At 38.2% G+C, this 18921-nt stretch overlaps 1 protein-coding gene and 1 long non-coding RNA gene across 3 annotated transcripts; one reads left to right on the top strand and one right to left on the bottom strand.

Annotated features, from left to right (window-relative positions):
- Positions 1 to 1592: 1592 nt before the first annotated feature.
- AS3MT (arsenite methyltransferase) lies at positions 1593 to 15742 on the bottom strand. Of its 2 annotated transcripts, XM_032491021.1 has the most exons (11): positions 15149 to 15284; positions 14902 to 14942; positions 14497 to 14624; positions 13419 to 13569; positions 12770 to 12906; positions 11963 to 12032; positions 10829 to 10910; positions 10007 to 10138; positions 9532 to 9674; positions 8558 to 8692; positions 1593 to 1903 (listed from the first exon to the last, which is right to left on the bottom strand). In XM_032491021.1, coding segments are annotated over exons 1-11 (1140 nt in total). In that variant the 5' UTR covers positions 15150 to 15284; the 3' UTR covers positions 1593 to 1783. The 2 variants fall into 2 exon arrangements, with proteins under 2 accessions (XP_032346912.1, XP_032346911.1); XM_032491020.1 differs by lacking the exons at positions 14497 to 14624; positions 14902 to 14942 and having other exon boundaries at positions 15149 to 15742.
- LOC116667038 lies at positions 14633 to 18917 on the top strand. Its single transcript, XR_004323811.1, has 3 exons — positions 14633 to 14961; positions 16831 to 17210; positions 18806 to 18917. It is a non-coding gene; the product is annotated as an uncharacterized LOC116667038 (long non-coding RNA).
- Positions 18918 to 18921: the final 4 nt, after the last annotated feature.

Here is an 18921-nt window from a genome sequence, read left to right on the forward strand (position 1 = left end):
CCTATTCTTAATATTTAAATAACTTTATGGCATGTTCCTGGGTAAAATACATCTACTTTCATTTTATATTGTCTTAATACATATCTTTTCTAGATTCTATATCAAACGCGATTCTTAAGATGTACACTTTTGTTGGAAATTAGTATATAAAGTATGTTATTCTTAGGAAAAGAACAGTGTGAATTTCTAGCCCAGTCTCATCACTCAACATCTTCTGGGGGAACTGAGAAGTTCAGAATGACAAGCAAAAAGCTACTAACTCTTCCTCCTAAATTTAGAAAAGCCTAATAAACGAAATAACCAGAACACCCCCCCTACTTTTTTTTTCATTATTTCCCCTCATAGGATCTTCGAGCACTCGTGCCTAGTGAAGTATGCTTAATCCCAGCTGTAGTATTCTAACTAATGCTGTCACTGAAGTAGGGTACAATTGGGTAGATATTGAAATTTAGAACCAAGAAAGCACTGTTTAGAATCAAGGTCACAAATATGTATTGGGCTTAAAACATACTACCTGTCCTTTCCTCGGTTTGTAATAGTAAGTTAGGGACTAGAGCTGAACCCGACTCAGAAATCTGACAATTTCTCCATTTTTAAAAGCTTTGTTAAAACAGGGGTCTGTCCTGTGAAATTCATCCCAATGTTCTACAAGATCTAAAAATTCTCATACCTCTAACTAAAGAATCTCTCGGGCCATGCCAGTTCCCCCTGGCTCTTTCTGCACTGAGATCAGAGCAATTAGTCAAGATTATATCAAAATTCTCCATTCCTTGAAATTCTTCATTCCTTGAAATTCTTCATTCCTTGAAATTCTTCATTCCTTGAAATTCTTCATTCCTTGAAGGCTGTTACTAAAAAACTGAACTCTTGGCTCCTGATGACAAGGATAATGGCTTATATTTTTGTGTGTCCCCCTTTCTGTGTCCCCCTGACAAAGTCTTCAAGTACAACTGGACTTCAATTTATTTAATCATTCTTGAAACTTTCCTTAATGTTTTTAATTTTCAATGATGTAACCATCCTTGAAATATTCCTCAATCTTCTTCTTTTAACTATAGAAACTAGAACTAAATCTAATACCTTCCTAAAAGTTTAACCAGGACACCTTATAAAGGAAAAAAAAAAAAAAACCACCATTTTTCTATCTCCTAGCTCATCTTTTAAAAATTATCAAACTCTTTCTGATCTGGTTAAGATTTACTGCAGATACTCATTATACTGTCATACATTAGGGTGAACTGGGTCCAAAAAATTATTATTCATTTGTTTCTTCACTCAAATAAAAAAAAACTTTAATTTAAAAGACCAGTTACCTCAAGAGCACTCCTACCAAATTTAATTTGGCCGTCTTTTCCCAGGATTACCAAGATTTCAGTAGGAATTTTGTTTAATGAGCAAACATGCTGAAAAGTCCAACAGGTGCTATGCAGGTCAGAAGGAGCACGTTTTGTCTGAGACCCTTGGCCAACTGTTACTTCTGAAGCCTTTCTTGCCCATTGGCCAGGCTTTTCCACTGCTTCTCAGTTCCATTTCTGACCACTAAGTGGCACCAGAACTTTGAATTAGTCAAGACAAAAACTGCTTAACTAGTCTTTAGGTGATTTGCTGTGAACCTTTAATTAGTACTTTGTAAAAATAATTCATTTATTTTTATCAGTAATATAGAATACAGTGGATGTTTTGCCGTTTATTCTTGCTTGTAAGTATGTGCTATGTGGAAGAGCAGGATAAGACATAGTGACGCATTTCTTAGCCTCCTGCCCAGTGTCTTCACTTGTAGAAGTCAGTTGTAGTTTTTGCAGCATTTCTTTGTGTCACAGCAGCCGCCAGCAGCATCAGGGGGACACCTGGACTTCATATGGTCAGACTCTTCTGCAAGCTGGAATGGATCTGTGATTATATCCTGTCAAAAGACAAACCAGGATGAAAGGACAAATTAAAGGTGTTTTGATGGACCCAAACACTAATATTTCAGTTTGATTTAGGTTGCTTTTCCTCAAAGAGGGATAAAATTTTACAATTCTGTGGGGTCCTGGGAGTAGCATCAGTCACTCAGATATAAAGGTGGCTGTCTTTTCCTGAAGCTTCTAATCAAGGTATCACTACTTTCAAAGTAAACTTCATTTAAAGCTTCTGAAAAGTGGTCCCTACTGGGCCAGGAGAGCTGACTTTGCTTTGTTTTGTTTTGTGGTATTCCCTTTTTTTTTTTGCCTTTGAACTTTTTGGAACTTAGACACTGAAATGCTGAAATTCCTCTCCTTCCCTTCCTCTAATCTGAAAAACCTTTCTTCTCTTGCTCACGTGTAAGTCCCAGAGATCAAGACTATCATTAGTAAGTGCCGATGTTGAGATTGCCACCACGACCAGCAGGATTTCAGGGCAGACTAAGTGGAATTTTTAACAGATAAGACAGTCATTATTTTTCCTCCTTTCATATTCAAATGAGATGCCTCCAACAGCAGTGCCAGTAGAGACAGCAAAAAACCAAGCACAAAGGTTAGAAGTCCAGAGTATGAACAAGCCACCTTACAGAATGAAACTGAATTCATTAAACATAAATTGACAGTCATTTTTGATTGGTGGTCACTGCAAATAGAAGGGTGTACAAGACAGGCACAGAGCCTACACTGATGAACTGCAGTCTTAGGGACCACTCCCTTTACTGAAATAACTTACTGGTGGCCTTGGCCTCCCTGACCCTCAGTTTCTGTCTTTCTAAAGTGAAGAGGTCTGCCTGGACCTGGGCCACCGAACAGCAGACGAGCATCTGACAGGAGATCTCTGAGCCTAGGAGAAGGCTGGCTATACTGGTTGCTGCTACCAGGCCTTCACATCCATTGAATTTCCTCCTCGCAGCACATTGGCATTCCTGGTTGGAAGAGTTAGCCTCTCCTCTTTTTCACCCAGGAAAATGATTTTCCATACTCTTCTTCCCACCGCATGTTCTCCCCACCAACAGGAGATAGTAATGTCAATATCACTTCCAAATGCATGCTCCCAGCCCTAAAAGCTCTCAAGACTGGAACAAAATAAGAGGCAGCAGTCCCTTCCAGCACCAACATCCTGTGATTCTATCAAAAGTATAAATATGGAGACCCTCAGTAGAGCAGATTGGTTAAGAATGTCAGCTCCAAAGGTTATTACAAGATACCGAGAGTTCCCTGTGCTATACAGAAGAAATTTGTTTTTTATCTATTTTTATATGTAGTAGTTAATATTTGCAAATCTCGAACTCTCAAATTTATCCCTTCCCACCCCCTTCCCCCCAGTAACCATAAGATTGTTTACTATGCCTGAGAGTCTGTTACTGTTTTGAGGATAAATTCATTCGTGTCTTCTTTTTTCGTTTTTCAGATTCCACATATGAGTGATATCATATGGTATTTTTCTTTCTCTTTCTGGCTTACTTCACTTAGAATGACAATCTCCAGGTCCATCACTGTTGCTGCAAATGGCATTATTTTATTCTTTGTATGGCTGAGTAGTATTCCACTGTATAAATATACCACAACTTCTTTATCCAGCCCTCTGTCAGTGGACATTTAGGTTGTTTCCGTGTCTTGGCTATTGTATGCAGTGCTGCTGTGAACATTGGGGTGCATGTATCTTTTCGAATTTGAGTTCCCTCCAAGACATATGCCTAGGAGTGGGATTACTGGAGCATATGGTAAGTCTATTTACAGTTTTTTGAGGAATCTCCATTCTGTTTTCCATAACGGTTGCACCAAACTACATTCCCTTCAAAGAATATGAAAACAAATAAATGTCTGTATATGTATGTATATGCATGACTGGGACATTATGCTGTATACCAGAGATTGACACACTGTAACTGACTATACCTCAATTTTAAAAAAAAGAAAATTTAGTAAAGAATATTTAAAAAAAAAAAAAGGAATGTGAGCTCTAGAATCAGACATGGGTTCAAATTCACTGCTTTCCAGCTGTTACCTTGGATTAGTAAATTAATCTCTCTGAGCCTCAATTTCTTCATCTGTAAAATGAAGAGTATAAGGAGTATTGTGAAGACTCAGTGATGTGGTGCCTTGAACATATTAACTGTTCAATAAAGGCTAGGTCTCCTATATTATTACTACTATTGTCATGTGATTACTACCATGACTGTTAATTGAACAGCACACATCCTATATGCATCATTTCAGATGCAGTGCAATTCTTTAAATAGCAAAATACACTTTGCTTGTCAGGATTAAAAAAAGAAGGGGGGACGGTGTAGCTCAGTGGTAGAGTGCATGCTTAACATGCACGAGGTCCTGGGTTAAATCCCCAGCACCTCCTCTAAACATAAATAAATAAATAAACCTAATTACCACCCCCCCAAAAGAACTAAAAAAAAAAAAAAAAGAGGAGGAGAAAAAAAGAAAAAGAAGGGTTCTTGAAAATAGCCATTATCAAGTCAACCCTCAGTGAGAAGCTGTACTTTCATTCCTCTGTTGCAGCCACTGATAGGAAGACATAAACATGAGCAATTCCCTACATGCCACCTGCTCATTGTACTCAGGAATGTATCATTAAGGTCTTCCATTAAAAAGATAAGGAGTCTTCTCCCAAGAGCACAAGGTTTTAATCTCTAGGACACACAGCTGTTTCATTCTTTCAATCTTCCTTGGTGTCAATTATCCCCATTTTACAAAGCTGAAGGGAATGTAAAGACATCTGTGCATCAGTGGGCTGAAAGAAATAAGGCAGGACAGAAAGGAGACTGTTGGGATAAATCAGTCCAAATATGCAGAGTGTTGCCAACTCCTACCTGAGGTCAGGAACCCTCCTGCACGTGATGTGCTGCTCACTAGGAGACCTACGCTGGAAGGAAAGGGTCTTCTGTAGAAACAAACTCATTTAACTACAGTTTTCACAGCCAGAGTGCACCTGCAGTAAGTGTTGTCGGGGGTGGAGGGGGAGAGACTCCTTTTACTTGTAACTGTTATTTTCTGACAGCTTTTAGTGCCAGGATCCAGGAAACCAGGTATGGAAGAATTAGAATGATGAAAACCTTTCAAAATAAACATTCATTCTGACCAGTTATCAGTGAACTACCGTGAGTTTCAAAATAGCAATAGCATTCCTGAAATGCAATGGACTAGAAAGTCAGAATTCACATATCTCTACTTTCCAAAAAAAAAAATCACCTTCTTAGAAACACAGGAAGAGTGACAATACAGAGTGCTTGAGAATTTAATAAAACAAAGAAAGTTCCAGCTCTAGAGGTGGCTTCTGCACTTATCTTGGGCTGGATTCATGCTGGTAATAGTGGCCAAATAAGAACATATTAGGGTTTTTGGCTCCAGGATTCTTGTCTCCAATTAAACTTCCTCAGCTACAAATGTATCATTTTGGAGCATGATCTCTAAATAAGCTTTGCTCTTAAAGACTGCTTGTGAGGTAACAAAAGGAGAAAAAGGCACAGGGTTACTTGTCTACCAGTGTTTGCTCCATGTAGCTAAAATTACTACAAAATACAAACAATGGAAAGCAAAAATTCATGGAGAAAAGATTCCAGAAATTCTGAGAATCCAGAAGAAAGGGTGTTCGAGAGAATGAGGAAAGAATCCTGCAAAGATGATCAGAATGCAAATACACAGAACATGGTTCCAAGAGACCAAGAATCTTAAGACAAATCCATAACCATAACCACTTCTATTTCTTGAGTAGGTATCATGTGCCAGGCATTGGGTTAACATTTATGCATATCATTCCATTTGATTCTCACAGTCTGAGGGAAAAAGGGATTATTACCTCTCCAATACACATGAGGAAACTAAGGGTTTAGGAGGCTTAGGTCACACATAAGTGTCAGGGCCAAAGATTTGACCCCAGTCTACCTGATTCTAAGGCCATGTACTTAAACCCCACGCTCTGCCACCATCCCGCCCCAGCTTATTCTCCTGGGCTTCCAACACTCAGTGCCTTGAGGTACTTCACTGTAATGACTTTGGTAAATGTTAGGTCTGTAAGACAAAAGAGACTTGAAATCCAACACCAAGCCTGTTCTAAATAATAAAATATTATAAATTAATGAATAGATTAATCAAATAATTACAACAGCATGAATGGGGAAAAGGTAAAAATAAATAAGAGAAAGAGAGATATTAATATCTGTTATAACTAGTTATTCATCTCTGCATAGGGTGGTTGTGAGAGGTGACCTGAGATAAATTATGATAAAATGCTTTTAAAAATACTATAGCATACACCAGAGATTGACACATTGTAACTGACTATACTTCAATTTAAAAAAAAAACAACAGAAATAGGTTCAAGGGAAAAAAATGCTACACCAATATTTCAGTTACTAGAATAATTCTAAATATGAACCTAAGATATTTTAGAAAATACTCATTTTAGAATACAGAGGAATACTCGCTCAAATATACATTTAAGAAATTAGATATGATAGAAAGTAGCATTTCAAAACAGGGAAATTATTTAATAAATGAGTAGAAAAATTTGAGCTAGTTAGTATTTGGAAAAATAGTCACACTCTACCTCAATATTTATGCTAAAATGAATTACAGATGGAATAAAAATGTAAATGTGAAAAACAAACCATGAAAGTACCAGAAGGATCTTCATGACGACCTTGGATTAAGGAATACATTCTTAGCTACAATACCCAAAGCACAAGCAACCAAAGAAAAAATAGATGAACTGGACTTGATCAAAATTAAAACCTTTGGTGCATTAAAGGACAATATTAAGAGAGTGAAAAGACAATACACAGAATAGGAGAAGTTTTTGCAAATCTTGTATCTGATAAAGGTCTAGTGTCCAGAATATCTAAAGAACTCTTACAACTGTATAATCAAAAGAGAAACAACCCAATTTAAAAATAGGCAAAGGATGAGACATTTCTCCAAAGAAAATATACAAATGGTGAAGAAATCATACAAACAGTCAAAAGCACATGAGAAGATGCTTAACATCACTAGTCATTAGGGAAATGCAAATCAAAACCACATTGAGGTACCACTTCCCACCAATTAGGATGGCTCTAATCAAAACAGAAAATAAGAAGTGTTGGAAAAGATGTAGAGAAACTGAAACCCTTGCACATTGCTGGTAGGAATATAAAATGGTGCAGCCAATGTGGAAAACAGTTTGGTGATTTTCAAAAAGTTAAACAAAGAATTACCATATGACCCAACAATTCCACTCCAAGGTATAGACCCAAAAGAACTGAAAACAATTACTCAAACAAGTGCATGAGGCACATATACATATAGCAACACTACTCACAATAACCAAAAAATGGAAACAACCTAAACATCTATCAATTGATGAATGGATTTTTAAATGTGGTATATCCATACAAGGGAATATTATTCAGCCACAAAAAGGAATGAAGTACTGCTGTATGGATAAACCTTGAATATATTACATTAAGTAAAAGAAGCAAGACAAAAAAGGCCATGTAGTATATGATTCCACTTATATGAAACGTCCAGGATAGGCAAATCTCGAGACAGAAAGCAGATTAGTTATTGCCAGGGGTGGAGGAGAGGGGAGATTGAGGAATGACTCCTTAATGGGTATAGGATTTCTTTTTGGGGTGATGAAATTTTTCTGGCACTAGATAGTAGTAATGATTGCACAACCCTGTAAATGTACTAAAAGCTGCTAAACTGCACACATTAAAATGGCTGAAATAGTGAATTTTATGTTATATACATTTTACCTCAATATTTTAAAAGTACTAGAAAATATATGTAAATTTCTAATGTTCACATGGAGCAGGTCTTTCTAATTTTAACATCAGAGCCAGAAACCATAAAGGAAATAACCACATAAAAATTGAAAACATCTATTCAGGGAAAAAAGCAAATAAGATAAATGACATGCTAAGAAAAACCATTTGTAACATATAATAGATAATATAGAGCAATTTAAAAAACACAAGTATCACTCTAATAAAGAATGGTCAAAGGAATTACATAGGAAGATCACAGTGGACAAAACATAAATGGCCGATAAACATGCCAAAAAGTTCAAGATACGTAAAACAAAACAACAGATTATTTTCTTCTTATCAGATAAGCAAATCTTTTTAAAATACCTGCTATTAGTGAGAGTGTAAGGGAAAGGTATCCTCATACACTGCTGGTAGGCATGTAGACTGGTACAAACTTTCTGGAGGACAATTTGACTATCTCTCTCTCTCTTATATATGTATAATCTGAATAATTTTTTCCAAGGTAATGCAACCTTTTTTGTATCTGTACCCCTTTGGGAACCTGATGAAAGTAACAGATCCTTTCCTGAGAAAATATTCCCATGCATATAATTTTAAGGGGTTCATGGATACCCTAAAGTCCATTCCTGGCTGCACCAAGTTATAAATCTCTGAGTTACTCTCAGCTTTGGAAAAATGAAGCTATGAAATTAATTCAAATCATTCTATAGATACAAAAATGCTAGAAATAAATTATGGTGGCCAACTAAAAGAATAATGATTTGTTTCTTGCTTTAGTGGTCTGTGGCAAGCGTAATGATTTTTTAAATGGTTCTCTGATGGTAGGAAATTGAAAGCCAAACAAACCTTTGCTTGTAAAGCAGTGCAGCCTCCACGTGTTGGCAACTTCTCTCCAATTGGTCTGATCAGAAAATCTTGGGCAAATCGTGAATTCTTCAAGATAGCTGCTGTTTCTTCATCTACTTCAACAGTTTCACCTTTCTGAAGGGTAACATGAAAAATACATACTAAGAAATGCCACTTTAGTCTCAAGAGAAAGAAAATGCCCAGAACTTTTACTACTGAGCAGCATCTCAAGATAAAAGATGATACCTTTTGATAGGGTATTTTCTTATGTTCAGACCCTGCTGCTAGCTTCATGCTTACTTCCAAACAGAACTGACCCGGGTCATAATCACTTTTCTTTGGTGACAATGCAAAAGGATACCTATTGCTCTGGTGTCTAGTCTGCTCAGAGGTAGATGTGGAAAACCACTGCTGAGTTTCAACTTCTTTATTGCTAAAAAGGGGGCTTTGGACTAGTGGTTTTTAAGGTGTATTTCCTTGAGTCCAGGTGCCTGGGAGGTGTATAAAGGGCCCACACCTTGGGAACCAGGAGTGAGCATAGGAGATTCTGAGCTGTCCAATCCCTGCTCCTATCAGATAACTCTGCTTGTACCCCTTCAGATACTGGGGTTATATAAAGCAATGCCTGACACCCAGTAAGTATCGGTCTTTTAAATAAAATTTTGCTAAAGAAATAATTCTCGATAATAAACAACAAGGTCCTACGGTACAGCACAGGGAACTATATTCAATAGCTTGTAATCACCTATAATGAAAAAGAATACGTAAATGTGTATATATATATATATATATATATATGTATGGACTGAATCACTATGCTGTACACAAGAAACTAACATAACATTATAAATCAACTATACCTCAATAATTAATAAATAAATAAATAAATAAATAAAATTTTCCTCAAAAGAAAGGTTCCTGGAACAAGGGTAAGATTAGAAAGAATACTGAAAGTTGTGGAAATTTTTATTTACCTTAAATGTGAAATTCGCATCAAATACCAGTCCTTTTTCATGTCCTGTGATTCCTCCATTGTAAGTAACTTGGCATCTTTCAGTTGGTCCTGTCATAGGGAGCTTGAAGAGGCGAAATGTTGCAGAAACAAAACGACAGTCACCTAAAAACAGAATATACTCGTGGTTCATCTCCAGGACTCTTAACGGCTATTGCTTTGCTCAGGAGATGAAGGCTGCACAGGTTATAAAGATGATTTTCTTCTTTGCAGGCCATCAATTCTCTTTCTGGGCACTTCACTCTATTTACTGAATAACTTCGAAGTGCTTTATTAAATATCAAACTTTGGGAAGTTGCCATTAAACAGGGGACAGGGTGGACACTTCCAGATAACACAAAGTTTCCTTGATGAGACTCACTCCGTAGACACTTGCTAATCACTGAGTTTGAACCATTCAGGGTGCAGTTGTAATAGTCCCTGCTGCTGTTTCTTACCGATCACACTTTCTAGTTCCTTATTTTGAACTGTAATGAGATTGGCAGTGACCAAACGTGGAGGGCAGAAGCCAACGTTTTGGGCAAGGATAGCAAGGTCCTTCCAGTACAAAGCGCCACCCAGGCACTCACCTAAAAACAGAAAAATCACAGACCAACCAATACAACCAGATATTAAGGGAACTACTCTTCTGTATAATTGATTAGGCAATGGTATTAATGAAAACATTACTGCTGGATTATATAATTAGTAGCAATTTTTTTCTTTTTCTTTTTGTATTTTCCAACTTTTAAACAATATCCTTTTCTTATTGTATAATAAGAAAAAAATAACATAATTTATTTTAAAAGCAGGAACTTTTGATTTCATAGCCAGACTGACCACACACATGGAATTTATCTCCTCAACATCCAGAGACTCCATGAAAATGACAGTAAAGGAATCAACAACATGCCAATGATGAGGACAGAAGGGAATTAAGGAGGGATCAGCTCTGGAACAGTTACCCCCATTTTCACACTAGAGCTTTTAAAGAACTTTTCACATTTATTATCCCATCTAATCTTCATAAAAGCCCTATAAGAAAGACTGAATTGTTACTCACATTTTACAGTCTGGAAAACAATGATTCAAAGAGATTAATTAACTTCTCCAAGATCATACCAGATTTGAGTGTCAGAGGAGGAACAGAACCTCAGGCTCCTGACCTAATCCCACATGTTCCCACATCACAAAGCTCAGCCTGGATATTAGCAGGATGGAGCGCTATACTTGAACATGCATCTGCCTTAAAACAAAATAAAACAAAAGAACACCCCTACCCCATAATATTTTGTGTGTCCTGATTTCCTCTGGCAATTCAAGGCTAGCATAGACGTCACTGAAATACAGCTCTCCTCCATGCTGAAACAGCAGAATTAGTCCAAACAAGGTTAAAGATGACATTGGTTCCAGATAGCCAAGAAAGGAATGAGGGATAAAATCAATTTTTAAAAAAACAACAGACATTCTTGAGCTGACACTTTTTGAACAAATAACAGCTGCCTCCCTAGTTACAATCAATAGCCAACTGCCAAGGTTTTTTTCAGTGCCCTTTCCAATAGTAATAAAATAGCTCTACAAGAGTGTCTCTCTCCTAAATAAAAAATATTCAGGTTACCTAAATTTTTAGCCAATCTGAGCCAAATGCAGCCCCAGGTTGTTACAGAACTAACAGAAGAAGTAAACAGTATTCATAAACTCTTCTTCCTTAAAAAGTACACAGCCTTTGTAATGTTGTTATTTATTTTTATAATAACACATTATATTTTCAAAATAATCACCCTGAAAATCTCAGGCATATGAGTGATTTTCAGATTTTATTTAGCTAATTTCAGGAGCATGGACATCTAGAATCTACAATAGTGTCTACCTTCTACAAGCACGTGAGCTGGTCTATAAAATGGCTCACAGAAATCTCAGAATCTTCCATCTTCCATCAGAAAGAGACACATCTCATGATACATATGGAGGGTGTAGAGTCCTGCAAGTTTTTAGAGAGTAGTTAAGGTAAAAGTTCCATCTTCTTTAACTTCCCAAAGATCAAGCATCCTGACAGATACAAAATAAGGAGCCCTGAGAAACACTGTCCATGCTAGAAAAGAATATTCAAAATAACCTTAGTAGTCAGTCCAAAGGTTCCTGCAGCTCTGCTGATGCTACATACAGCAGCAGGCAGGAGGAGAAACAGCCAACAAAGCAAATATTTACCATGTTCAGTCACAATCGTGACTCTCAGATTTACTACCTTTTACAACCTGAAAGGAACAGGAGTCCATAGAGGGTATTCCTGTCACGTCCCCTTTTTGCCACTCTTTTCAATTTAGTGGATAAATTAAGAGTTTGAACTCTCAGCTCAAGGGGACAAGAACAGGACAGATCCCATGTTTACAGACCACGTGTCTCCCTCTCCTCACCTTTAGTACTCGATACACCTCCTGCAGCACTCGTTGTTTGTCAGGTACAAGGTTAATGACACAGTTTGATCTGAAAAAGAACAGACAGAATGTCAAGCAAATCTGCACACCACTTAGAGACCTTCAAATCCTTCTGGTCCCTAAAGATGGCTCCCACCATTTTGTCTAAGCTACCTCATCCTTCCCACCTCTGTCCTCGCTTCCCTACGCTCAACTTTTCCCCAAGATAAGGGAGAGGCACTGAGTGTTTAAAATCTCAATAAACTGTTAGCAAGTTTAACTGTACAGAACAAAAAAAAAAAATAAGGCGTGCTTCTTATTTGTTTCTGCCCTGATGTTCACTATGCAACAAAATGACCTGGGACTAGATGCCTACTGCCCAAGGCATTTCCGTTATCACATGTAAATAGACTAAGTTCCTCAAAGGCAGCTTTATTAAGGCTGTCACTGGGCATGATTTGATGACAACTCAAAGGAAAAACAAAAACACAGAATCCTATAATTTGCTATGAAAATAATACTAAAGATAACAGGTCAGAGTATATTATATGAGCAGACTCAGTGGTCTTGCTGGTCTTTGGGGCTCATTGGTAAACCACGGTTAAGTTCAAAATAAGTTCTCCCTTGGGCTAGTGTGTTCTGCGGGCTGGTGGGCTACAAGCGCCTCAGACCAGTTCCTTCTCTTTATTAAGTCATGCTAAGCTTCGTGTAACACCCTAAATGAGAGTCAGTTCAGGAAAAAGTGGTGACATTTGTGTGTTTAATAGGAAAGGGGCTATATTCATAACAGTGAGGCTATAGACCTACATAACAATATCATAACTCTCATTCTTGATTCCAGCCTCTCCCAATTTCTCTATGTAGCCATAAATGAAAGTCACATTGGGTGCCCGGAAGCCGTATTTTTCCATGTGATAGTTCATGTACTTCTTAGCCACTTCTACCTAAAGGAAGAAAAATATCAATTTGATCATTAAAAATTTTTAATACATTACTTTTTCCCTAAAGTTCCCTATTACTAATGGAATATACTTCCCCCAGACTATTTTGGGTAAGTAAACAAGGTTCATCTTGGCGTGGAGGATATACTACAGTGTGGGACAGCTCAGTGGCCATAAACTCCCCACTGGGTTCATGGGTTTCGCCTGAATAAGCTCTTCACTTAATAAGAAAATCTTTCATGACAGATGGCAGAAAGAAGGAAAAGACCAAACTCTATTTAGTTATCATGATATTCATATATCAGATCAAACCTCTGACTCTGTGTTTTTTACCAGAAAAGCCCCTAATTATCAGAGTTCTCAGTTTCCAGGTCAGGAAGCAGTAGTGGCACAAATGAGCATTGCCTTCAGCAGCCTTCTGAAATTATCCTTGAAGAGTCACATGCAAAGAACTTTATCTCTAAAAAAATGCTTTTCAGAATTTTTCCTCCTGGGTTTTGAAATAATTGCCTCACCTGACCTTCTGTCATGTCTATTCCAGTGACATGTCCCTTTTCACCAACCAGCTGACTAAGTGCATAGCAATCTCGGCCACTTCCACTACCCAGGTCCAAAATCCAGCAGTTTTCCAGACACTCAGGGATGACCAGACCACAGCCATAATACCTGGGAAATAGAAAATATACACATATTTTTTTCCCCTCTAGAGACTAGAAGATATGGAACCACTGAATCTTACAACCCCTTCCTCCCTCCCTCCCTCTCTCCTTTCCTTCCTTCCTTCTATTATTCATTCAGTTTCTTTTTAGGTGCTTAGTCTCCCCCACAGCACTAGAAGCTCCATGAATATCTGCTTTGTTTACCATTGTATTGATGGGCACCTGTACCAGGTTCTAAGACAAATAAACCAACTACAATATTTGTTAGGCATTAACTGAGCATCTAATGCAGGTCCAGGACTTGCTAGTTATTGAGGGAGAAATGTAAAACAAGAATTCTACCCCCTAAGTGTATTTAACTGGGGAGGTAAAACACAAGCAGAGAAAACATTTCCCATGATTTACTGACAAACTGAGCGGCACAGGCAGTAAGCACTGTAGTGGTTTGGGAAAGGGGTGCTCAAGGATTAGAGAAGGCTTCACCAAGAAAGTAGGACATTAGTGAGGTATTGGATGGGCAGGATGTGGAAGGTAGAAAGGAGACAGAAGGCATTCTAGATTGACACCTGCATCTGGGCAGGCAGAAATCACCTTGGTAGTGCTGACGGCAGGAGAAGGGAAAGGTCTGGCTAGAGCAGTATTGTGCATCAGAGGGAGCCAAGGTTGGTTAGGAAGGGAGGGCCAGTTTGGACAGCCTTGAATGTCAGGTCCAAGGAGTGTGAATGTATCCTTCTAGTAAAGGAGTGTGGGGGAGTCACTGGACGTTCTTAAACAGAGCAATAAGATGATCAGTGTTGTGCTTTACCAGTTTTATGATAGACAAGGCAAGCCTCATGGGTTGGGGGAGACAGGTTAATTCCCTAGTGACCTGCATCACTATCTTTTGAGAAAGCTGCTGTGTGGGTCTTCCTGGAGGCAGCACAGGGAACTTCACCTCAAGGATACTTCCTCGTGTACATTTTTCAGAGCTTCCCGGATGTGCCTGGGGACCGGCCCGGCTGCAGTGACACAGGCATTGGTCTGGAGGTCCGCTGATTTCCTCAGCACCTGCCCGTAGTAGGTCTGGCCCAGGGGCCAAGGGTAGGGTGAGGGGTGGGGAAAGAAGAGCCAGAGCTGGTGTCTGCAGGGCCAAGTCTCCTATGCGCGCCACCAACTCCACTCCAATCCACCCAAGTCCGCTGGCCTTTGCTCCCTCAGAACTCTCAGCCCAGGCCCCGCCCTGCCCCCACCCCAGGGATCCTGGGGGACAGACACCCGGGCCAGGCTGGGCTTCCAAAGGCCTAATGCCCCCACTCAACCCAGGCTGCACCTCGGCCACTCCAGGCCCTGCTGCTGTCACCTGCACATCCTTCCGGATCTCAGCCTCGCGCTGGGTGGCCACTGCCGGGAGGGGAAAATGGTAGCTGAAAGGCGAGGGCGCTGAGCACGGGCGTGGGGGAAGGGAGCCCCGGGGCGGAGGGGTAGTTGAGGGTTGAGGGGCAGGCGGGGACCGCTAGTGGTGGTGATAGTAGCGGGGTGAGGGGAACAGGGTTAGGGGCAGAGGGCCTGCCCTGAGGGCGGATGGGGAGGCGAGGGGCCGCACTCACTGTCTCCTCCTCGGTCTCCGGACTCTAGGACTTGGGTCCCCCGCCGCAGCCAGCCCGGTGCTCCCGAGGCCCCGCCCCGGGGCAGGCAGGCCTGATCCCCGCCGCTGAGCTGGCCGGCCCCGCCCCGCCGGGTCGGGACCCAACCGCCGCCTCAGCGCGACGCTCGGCGCAGTCCTGTCACCTGTCTGTACCTGATGCTCTGGCCCTGCTGGGCTCAGTGTCATCTTGGCTGTGTTCGGTCCTTCCAGCCAAGAAGAGGCTGTTACTATGAATTAGTATCTTCCTTTATTACTCCACTATGATTTTCATTTTATAAATCTCGCATTCGACCGAAACGAACACATATATATATTGATTTTTGTCCCTTTGTGGAATGAGATCACCTTTTCTTAATCTACCTTTTACAGTCAGGTTTATGGAGCTATAATTTACATTCAGGAAAATTCACCTTTCTTTATAAAGTGTACAGTTCTGTGGATTCTAACAAGCGCATGCATGACCACAATCACGATTCTCTCAACCAGAAGTTTTTTCGTGCCCCCTTTTAGTAAATTCCCCCACCCCTAGCTCCTAAACAACCACAGACCTATTCTCTCCTTTTTCAGAATGTCATAGCGATGGAATCACACAATATGTAGCTGTTCTCAGTCTATTTTGAATTGTATTTAAGAAAGCAACTTTGCTAAGTTCATTTTTAACCTCTAGTATTTTTTCATCAACTTACTTGTTTTCTAGGTGTCGTCATTTCATCTTGTAGAAAAAAATTTTAATCTATTTTTTATTCCACTCCTACACTCACATATTTTATTTCCTTTTGTGGTTGTAACAAGCATTTCTATTCATCAGGATAGTAAGGAGATAATGGGTTTCCAAGTGAAAAGATATCCAAGTGGAAGATTTACTAAATTATTCTAATTTTTCAATCACATCTTCCAAGAACAACCTTTCTAGATGTCAATTAGTTGTTAAATATTAATAGGAAGGTGTTGTATTTTGATATGTTTAACAAATTAAACATATGGAAATGATCCTTGTTGGAATATTTTTATAGGGTAGAATATTTCTAACTATTAAATGTATAAAAGTAAGTTTTTATAGATATCTGGTTTTTGGCAATCATTTAATGGTGAAAACACTCCCAAGTATTAGTTTTCAAAATACCCTCTCCATAAAATTAATTCCTTTGGAATAGCAGTCGCTTTCTCATTCACTGTTAAAATGGTATCTTTATCTTGAAAGGACAGATTAGTGGGAGGTTAAGGAAAGCACTCTATCATTTTCTACTTGCTCACTTGTGGTTGCTTTATTATAATATCTTCAATCTGTGATTATTCACAAGAATTATTTGATAAGCCTTAAATCCACTTAACCACACACAGATAAAACTGCAATGCAGCAAACCACCATCAACTTAAATTGAGTTATTTCCAGTTTCCCCTCAGCTATCTAGTGTGCAGAGCTGATTTTGGACCAAGTTGCTTTTGACCATCATTCAGTCTGATTGGTTAATGCCTCAGCCACAGCTTTTTTCATTTTTAATATCACCCCTGCTTAATGATAGGTATGTCACATAGTCTCATATCAAGCCATATTTTAAATATGAGCAAAAGCTGATTTTCTCTTTTTAAGATAAAAAATAAGCATACATAGATATTTTCCTATTTTCTCTCCTTACCTCCAAGGATGGCCTTGTGCACATCCTACCGTGGAAGCTACTGGTCTGACAATTCCAGGATGGTCCAGAAAGGCAGATTTTGATTCAGTACACAGAACCATCTTTCAAGAAGTAGAGCCTTCCAAAATGGCCAGCATCCCTAAGTAAAGGATTCTCCAAACATTAGAAGCATTCAAGCAGAAGCTAGACAACCAGCTGGTTGGACTTACCAGAGATGGCCTAGCAGGGGTAAATGGATTGGATTCATTACTTCCAAGATCCTTTCCTTTATATAATGTTAAATACTGGAAATGACAGCACCCTTGTTTCCATTTTTAAGGAAAGTAATGGATAACAACGAGCTCGACCAGTAGTCAAAAGACCTACCGTCAAGCTCAGTGACCTCAGGTAAGTCATTTAATCTCCCTAGCTATGCTTTTTCATCTGTAAAACATGGGGCCAGAATTTAATCACTTGTATGGCCCCATATAGCTCTAATATTCTGAGGTCTTATGATTCTTTCTTCTAAAGCATACTTCTAAAAAGATTTTTTTTTAAGTTTTAATTAGAAATAGAAATTGAATTTTTTCAAATGCCTTTTTGGTGCATATTACAGTGATATACAACTTTATTGTTTGTTATTAATGTAATGTGTTTTGCAGCAGTTAAATCAACTTTGTAATTCTGGAATTATTTTAGAAATTCTTCCAAGTATTTCTCTAATCAATTTTTCTAAGATTTTATTAGTATTTTTGCATCTATGTTCATAAACAAAAATCTCCTAAATTTCTTTGTTATCTTGCTTTTTTATTTTTTTAATGAAAAATTCCATTTGCTTCAGCAAATGAATTGGGTATCCTGCTATTGTCATCTGTACTTTGGAATGTATTTGGATGTATATACTTTGGATTTGTCCTTTGATAGTACGGAAAAGTCTCAGGAAAGCCATCACAAGCAAATGACATTTTAATTGGTTATTTTTGACAATTTGTGGATTAAATAAATTTCTCATAACCAGACTGGACATATTCTCTTTTAAATGTCAGTTTTATAACTTATCTCTATAAGGAGACAGACATTTTGATACTGGTAATTAAGTTTTTAGCATCAAGCTGACAGATAACTCCTTTCAAATCTAATTGACCTATTTCATATATCTCCAATTATAAATTTACTAATTGTACTTTTACAACTGAGCTGACACTTTACCAACTTAATCTATAAGAAACAATTAATGGTTTCATATATTTTTCAAATTTTTGTCATTCATGCTTGGTTTTTTTTTATTTCATTTTGATTTCTTTTGTTTTTTCTAAATTCTAACCACAAATCCCTTAAAAAAAGAAAACATGTATTTCCAATCTTATCCCCAATACAGAGGTTTTTTTCTTTATAGTACTGTTTATCATCACATAAATTTGCTTGCACAGAATTTGAATTTTCATTATTTTGAAATTATCCTCCAACATGTCCTCTATAACCCAGACATTACTTAAGGAAGTATTTTTTTGTTTCCATGTGTTTGATCACCATTTAATTCTACACCTATTTCTATAAGAAATAAACTGTCACATTATGTACACATTTCTGCCTCTTCTCACATTTCTGCCTACTTTTCTTTCAAGTATCTTGGCATTACGTGCTTTAAAATGACTAATAAGTACTACTAGGTTTTCATTTTTTAATATAAATTTCATCTTTATTTACCATTAAACTTTTGACTGTGAAACTTATTTTATCAGATGTAATGTAAGTAATGACTGCTTCTTTATTATTTGTTCAGCATGATGAAGAAAACATAGACTGTACCTTTAATTTTTTTTCATCTTAAATATTTCTTTACTTCTTATATACTTGGATGGTTGAACTTTGTTTTGTTTTCTAAACTGGTGACTTTTCTTTTAATCAGTCCTCGGATTTTCTAAGTAGATAATCCTACTGTATGATAACAATTTTGTCTCTTCGTTGCTAACAGTTACATTTACCTTTAATTTCTGCATTAGGCATGGCTTCCAACAAAATGCTGAATAGAAACTCTGACAGTAACATTCTTGGATAACGCATCTAACATTTTACCCCCAGTATGACGTTTGCTGTAAGTTTGCAACTCTTCTTTCTT

The sequence above is a fragment of the Camelus ferus genome, chromosome 11, assembly GCF_009834535.1.
Source record: "Camelus ferus isolate YT-003-E chromosome 11, BCGSAC_Cfer_1.0, whole genome shotgun sequence".
Classification (NCBI taxonomy): Eukaryota; Metazoa; Chordata; class Mammalia; order Artiodactyla; family Camelidae; genus Camelus; species Camelus ferus.